Source organism: Eriocheir sinensis, unplaced genomic scaffold (assembly GCF_024679095.1).
Source record: "Eriocheir sinensis breed Jianghai 21 unplaced genomic scaffold, ASM2467909v1 Scaffold48, whole genome shotgun sequence".
Lineage (NCBI taxonomy): Eukaryota > Metazoa > Arthropoda > Malacostraca > Decapoda > Varunidae > Eriocheir > Eriocheir sinensis.
In genome coordinates this window covers 365,352-372,500 of record NW_026111809.1, presented here as the reverse complement: position 1 = coordinate 372,500, position 7,149 = coordinate 365,352, and the positions used below count along the sequence as shown (strand labels likewise).

At 43.5% G+C, this 7,149-nt stretch overlaps 1 protein-coding gene across 1 annotated transcript in view; it reads left to right on the top strand.

Moving 5' to 3' along the window:
- Positions 1–2,143, top strand: part of LOC126992493 (protocadherin Fat 3-like) — an 11,081-nt gene extending 8,938 nt beyond the window's left edge. The window contains exon 4 of the mRNA XM_050851251.1: positions 1,881–2,143. Coding sequence (XP_050707208.1) covers positions 1,881–2,143 — 263 coding nt within the window. The remainder of the gene's footprint in view (positions 1–1,880) is intronic.
- The last annotated feature ends 5,006 nt before the right edge of the window (positions 2,144–7,149 follow it).

Here is a 7,149-nt window from a genome sequence, read left to right as displayed (position 1 = left end):
ATCAGTGCGCATGTAATACTGAGCCATTGGCATCTCCCTCCTTCCCACAGAGCATGTGTACACAGGGCCACCACCCGTTAGCACAGGGAGAGGTGTTTCTGAATTCTTCGTCCGTGTATCTCAGAATGTATGGTGCTTAAAGCGTTCGAGAACCTTTTGTTGAGAGTGTTCATCTCAGGAAGGAAAATTTAAGGGCAAACAAATATAAAACAAGGAAATAAAAAGCCCGCAAAACATCACCGAAGGGAACCAATTACCTCGCTCCAAGATACACGCGCAGACAGGCAAGGAAGGAGCAACCTCTTTATTTCTATGTACCACAACTCAGGAAGGAAAAGTTAAGGGCAAACAAACAAGGGAAAATGAAGACCGTAAAACCTCACCGAAGGAAACCAATTGCCTCGCTTCCAAGATACACCCGCAGACAGGCAAAGAAGTAGCAGAATGTTTATTTCCGTGTACATCTGAGGAAGAAAAAGTTAAGGGAAAATAAATATAAAACAAGGGAAAAAAAAGCCTGAAAACCTACTGCTCCCAAGAATGTGATTGAGAGTTCCAAAAGGTTTCTCAGAAGGGGTTGAAGAGGTGTCTTGATACTCTCCTGTCAAAGAGTTCAAGTCATTCTAGACACTCGTTTATTGCTGCTGAGTCTGTGTGTGTGTGTGTGTGTGTGTGTGTGTGTGTGTGTCATCTATAGGTGTTGACCGCTGCACTTCTCATTATTAGTTCTTATGAGTGAAGTAATGAATAATGACTCGAATTGTGTTATAACCGTCAACTACTTATCTCTCAGAGAGTAAAGCCATCACAGTAAGTACCTTTCATGTAGTAATAATAATGTAATTTCTTGTGTAGTAGAGCGTGGACTCTCACAAACCTGCCGTGATAATGTCAGTAAGTGAGTAGTTTTTACCTCACTCGTACTAACATTCACAGCGAGGGAAAAAAAGCTTCAAAGGGATTCATAATTACCGCGGCATTCTCTTTGTAAACAAGGCCAATGTGTGCTGCTCGGCGGGGGTGGGACACAAAAACCTACACGCGTATTATTAGAAGAGCCATGAATTGTAGCATTGCATCACGCGTCGCTCTGAATAGTGACAAAAAAATCTAAATACATATACGGTAAGTCTATCTTGTTGGCGGGAAAGAAAAATCTACTTCACAAAAACCTACACGCATATTATAAGAGCCAAGAATTTAGTATTGCATCACGCGCCGCTCTGAATAATGACAAAAAGATCTAAATACATATACGGTAAGTCTATCTTGTTGGCGCCAGGCGGGAAACAAAAGCCTACACGCGTATTATGAAAAGAGCGACGAATTATAGTATTGCATCACGCGCCGCTCTGAATAACGACGAAAAGATCTAAATATTACCGCGGCATCTCTTTATGAACAAGGCTAATACGTGCTACGTGGTGTGTGCTGGGAAACCAAACCCTTCAACCCTATTTAAAAGGAGACAGGAATTGTAGTACTGCATCACGCGACGCTCTGAATAATGACAAACAGAAGATTTGAGCCTATTTATCATTATTATTTTTTTATTATTATCCCATACACCATTTATTCCTATTACAGTATTACCATTTGTAGTAGTAGTAATGATAGTAGTAGTAGTAGTAGTAGTAGTAGTAGTAGTAGTAGTAGTAGTAGTAGTAGTAGTAGTAGTAGTAGTAGTAGTAGTAGTAGTAGTAATAATAACAGTAATAGTAGTAATAGTAGTAGAAATAGTAGTAGTAGTAGTAGCAGTAGCAGTAGTAGTATCATAACACACACACACACACACACACACACACACACACACACACACACACACGAGAACTTGGCCCCCTTGCCTTCCCCGCCACTAACACTCACACCCTCTCCCCCAGGCGCCCTCACAACCCTAGTGCCGCTGGACAGGGAGGAACAGGCGGAGTACGAGCTGTGGGTGCGGGTGAGCGACGGCCAGCTGTCCTCCGTCACCCCGGTCTTCATCACCGTGAGCGACGTCAACGACAACCCGCCCGAGTTCCTGGAGCCGCTCTACCGCGTCACCGTCCCCGCCCGCAGCAAGACCAAGAAACGGGAGGCGCTCTTCAGGGTAAGTGGCCCCCTGCTTGAAGGCTTACACGCTCTTTATCTCTCATCATAAACAGTCTCAAAGTGAATGTGGGGAAGTATTTAGAGCCCGCATTCTTATACTCTCGCTTCTCTCATCTCAAACAGTCTCACGCCATTTTGTGAGTTTGAAAGCAAACGTAGGGAAGTATTTAGGTAAGTGGCCCCCTGCTTGAAGGCTTACACGCTCTTCTCTTATTATAACAGACTCTCACCTCCGACTTCAGGAGTTTGAAAGTGAATGTGGGGTCACCGTTGCCAGATTATCGTACTCAGAGCCTCGTGTTTACCGGTTTCTGAGCCATAGCTATTGCCAAAAAACACCAATATAACGAACCATTTTAACGATAACTATATATGAAGGCAGTTGTTGGGGTCGAGGAGGCAGTTTTAGGGTCGAAAATCGGCAAACATAGGAGGCTGAGTACGACAATCTGGCAACGTTGTACAGTGGGGGAAGTATTTAGGGCCCGGAAGGCTTTCACTCTCCCTTTTCTCGTTATAAACAGTCTCAAAGTGAATATGGGGAAGTATTTAGGGCTCGGATTCTCACACGCTCTCTTATCTCATCTCAAACTGTCTCACCGCCATCTTTGGGAGTTTGAAATTGAACGTGGAGTATGTAAGGAAGGAGCCCCCTGGTTGAAGGCTTACACGCTCTTTCCCTCTCACCATAAACAGTCTCAAAAGTGAATGTGGGGAAGTATTTAGGGCCCAGACTCTCACATGTTCTCTTTCTCTCGTTACAAACAGTCTCTAACGCCATCTTTGGGAGTTTGAAAGTGAATGTGGATAAATATTTAAGGACGCGGCCCCCTGGTTGAAGGTTTGCACTCTCTCTTCTCCCATCATAAACAGTCTCTCTGTCATCTTCGCGAGTTTGAAAGTGAATGTGGAGTCGTATTTGTGGCCCAGAAAATAGGTTTGATAGATTTTTTAAAGCACTGAATGGAGAACGTTGGGGTGTTTATTTTTATAAGTGATGCGAACGTAGCAGTTAATATGAATAACGACAAGAAACACAGAAACATTAAATACTTAGATACGTAAGGATAGAAACGTACATAGATAGATAGATAGATAGGTAGAGAGACAGATACAGAGACAGTTAGATCTGAGTCTATATATCAATCACATAACAAAACAATCAGATCACAAGCTCCCAATCAACGTATGTTTAACAAAACCCGAGATTCACAAAGCCACGAACGACCTCTAGAAAAGACCACAGCCACAACACTATAGTCTGTTCACTTAAGTCCGACCCAAGCTGACAACATAAACCTAAGCGTGTTTGCAAGCCAAGTGCTGATTGGCTACTGCTATGGCTTCTAAGTTTTCTTTAACCTCTGTTTGTGTTTATCTCACGCAGCACTTTCTGCTAATCTGCACTGTGCTTACGAACACGTTTAGGTTTATGTTGTCAGCTTGGGTCAGACTTAAGTGAACAGACTATACCTGGCTGGCCACGAGGGTTCCGCTAGTTAAAGGTCCGTATTCCTAAATGTATCGGGTTCCCATTGTGACCATTTCCCAAGGCCACAGAGAAGATTAACCGAGTTTACATGGGTGTTTTTGGAGGTCTGGTAGTTAACGTATCGGGCTACCATTGCCACTATTTCCCAAGGCCACAGAGGAGATTAACCGGATTTTCATGAGTGTTTTTCGAGGTCTGGTTGTTCAAGGTCCAACCACCTCCATCCACCATCCTATCCACTGACACAATCTTCCAAACAACTATCCCTCATTCTTTGACAACACCCAGCTATCACCTTTTCTCTTTCCAACACTAAACATTCTCGGTCTATCTCTTAACTGCAAAACCTAACTGGAAACTTCATATCTCATCTCTTACTAACCGCTTCTTCTAAGCTGGGCGTTCTGTACCACCTGCCAGTTCTTTCTCCCCCCCACACAGTTGTGCTATCCATTTACAGGAGCCTTGTCCGCCCTCGTGGCGTGAGTATGCATCTCATGTGTGTGTGAGGGGGGGGTCCACTCACACAGCTCTCCTTGACAGAGTGGAGTTAAAGGCCTTCTGTCTCCATCAGCTCTCCTCCTCATACTGATAGTCTTCCCACCTCTCAAATTCCGCCGCCATGTTGCTGCTCTCTTCGCCTTCTATCGATATTTCATGCTGATCATGCTTCCTTGAACTTCATAACTGCATGCCTCCTCCTCCCGCGGCCCTCACAGATACGACTTCTATTCATGCTCATCCCTCATACTGTCCAACCCCTATGCAAGAGTCAACCAGCATCTTCACTTCTTCATCCCTCACGCTGGTAAACTGGAACAATCTTCCTTCATCTGTATTTCCTCCCTGCCTCTACGACTTGAAACTCTTTCAAGAGGAGGGAGTATTGCGGGACACCTCTCCTCCCCGGAAATTGACCTCTTTTTAGTCAATCTATTGACCTTATTCAGGAGCAAATGAGTAGCGGTCTTTTTTTTTTTTTTTTTTTGCGCCCTTGAGCTGTCTCTGTTACTGTAAAAAAATGAAAATCCAAACGTATCGGGCCCCATTGCCACATATTTCCTGGCAAGGCCACAGAGAAGATTAACCGGGCTTTCATGAGGAATTCCCGAGATTTCCGGTAGTTAGAAGGTCCATGTTCCTAAATTCATCGGGCTACAATTCAGACTATTTCCCCAAGCGGCCACAGAGAAGGCTTAACTGGCTTTACGTGTTTTGAAGGTCTCCGGTAGTTATATCCATATTCCTAAACGCATCGGATCTCATTGCAACTATTTCCCAAAGGCCACAGAGAAGTTAACCTTGGTTTTCATGCAGCGTTACCTCAACTCAACTGGGACACTTCACATCTCTGCCAAATCAGTTTCCCTCGAGGTTGGGCGTCTCTGGTATCATCTCGCCAGTTCTTCTCCTGCGCAGTTGCTATCCATACAGGGGCCTTATCCGGTCTCTCTCTCTCTCTCTCTCTCTCTCTCTCTCTCTCTCTCTCTCTCACCACACAATTTACTGACCCCATTTAATCAGTATTCGACACCTCACATGACCTATTTTCGAGTTTCACTTACACCCATTAGTCCCTCCCCAATTAACATTAACCCCCGCCCCATTTAATTAACACCACGCAATTTACTGACCCCATTTACCCCTTTTTCGATTCCGAACATGACCTAACTACGAATTCCAATTACTCCCATTAACCCCCGCCACATTATAATGAAACTCCGCCCCCTCTAATTATCACCACGTAATTTACTGACCTCATTAACCCCCTACTCGACACCCCATATGACCTATTTTCGAATTCTAAAATCTAGAACTTCTTCCTCTTCTTGAGTCCTTATAGCGGAGTTATGTACGGTAACCACTGCATTGTGGAGCAAGGTCTTCTTCCTCTTCTTCTTTTGACCCATCCCACAACACCCAATCTTATGAATTGCTGTTTTCTTACTCTAGCCTAATGCGTGAAATCGAGTTAGGTTAGACCGTTAGACTAATGGAGCAGCAATTCATAAGTATGGGTGTTGTGTCGACGTGTATGGAAAATGTGATATTTCTCGCTTAGTTTATACTCTGAACTTTGCAGAGCGTACCTAATCGATGCAGAAAACTCCGACGAATCGAATGGAACATTCAGAATTGCTCTAAGATAAAAACTAACGGGTATATTTGCATATAACTATCAGGAATATTCGGGGATTTTTTTGATTTACAGAAAAAAACCCGCTTTTATTCCTTTTGTTTGGGGGCATGGTCCCCTTTGCGAAAAACAAGAAAAGATGAATTTTATCGCTTAGTTTTTAGTATGAAGCTTGAATTGGGCACCTACACCATGCAGAACCGTCCGCCGAATCGCATGGTACTTTCAGAATTGCTTTACGATGAACGGCAATGGAGTTATTGTCATTTTACGATGAATTTTATTAGGCTATTTTTATATAAAAAAATAAAATGAAGCCATTTCCGTATTCCTTCTACTCCCATTACCCCCCCCCCCCCATTACCATCAACCTCATCCCACCTTAATTATCACCACGCAAATTACTGACCCGATTTATTCCCTATTCGACACCTGAGATGACCTATTCTCGAATTACACCTATTTCCATTAGCCCCCCCCCATTACTTTTCATCTCCACCCCTTTTAATTATCACCACGCAATTTACTGACCCCATTTACTCCCTATTCGACACCGAACATGAACTAATTACGAATTCCACCTACTCCCAATAGCCCCCTCCCCTTATCTTAACCCCCCGCCCCCTCTGATCATCACCCCACATTTTACTGACCCCATTTACCCAGTATTCGACACCTCACATGACCTATTTTTGAGTTTTACTTACTCCCATTAGCACCCCCCAATTACCGTTAACCCCCGCCCCCTTTAATTATCACCACTCAATTTACTGACCCCATTTACCCTTTATTCGATACCGAGCATGACCTAATTACGAATTCCAATTACTCCCATTAGCACACCCCACATTATCATGAACCCCCGCCCTATCTCATTATCACCACGCAATTTACTGACCCCATTAACCCTCTACTCGACACCCCATATGACCTATTTCCTAATTGTAGCATCTAGATATTTATTCTCTTTTTGAGGCCTTATAACGGAGCTATGCACGGTAACCACTGCATCGCGGAACAAGGTCTTCTTCCTCTTCTTCTTTTGACCCATGAAACAACACCCAATCTTATGAATTGCTGTTTTCTTACTCTAACCTAATGCGTGAAATTGAGTTAGGTTAGGCTAATGGAACAGCAATTCATAAGTATGGGTGTTGTGTCGACGTGTATGGAAAATGTGATATTTCTCGCTTAGTTTTTACTCTGAACTTTGCAAAGCGTACGTAATCGATGCTGAAAACTCCGACGAATCGAATGGTACACTCAGAATTGCTTTTAGGGGAAAAGATGAATTTTATCGCTTAGTTTTTAGTATGAACCTTGAATTGGGCACCTACCCCATGCAGAAACGTCCGCCGAATCGAATAGTACTTTCAGAATTTCTTTACGATGAACGCTAATGAAGTTATTGTCATTTTACGATGTA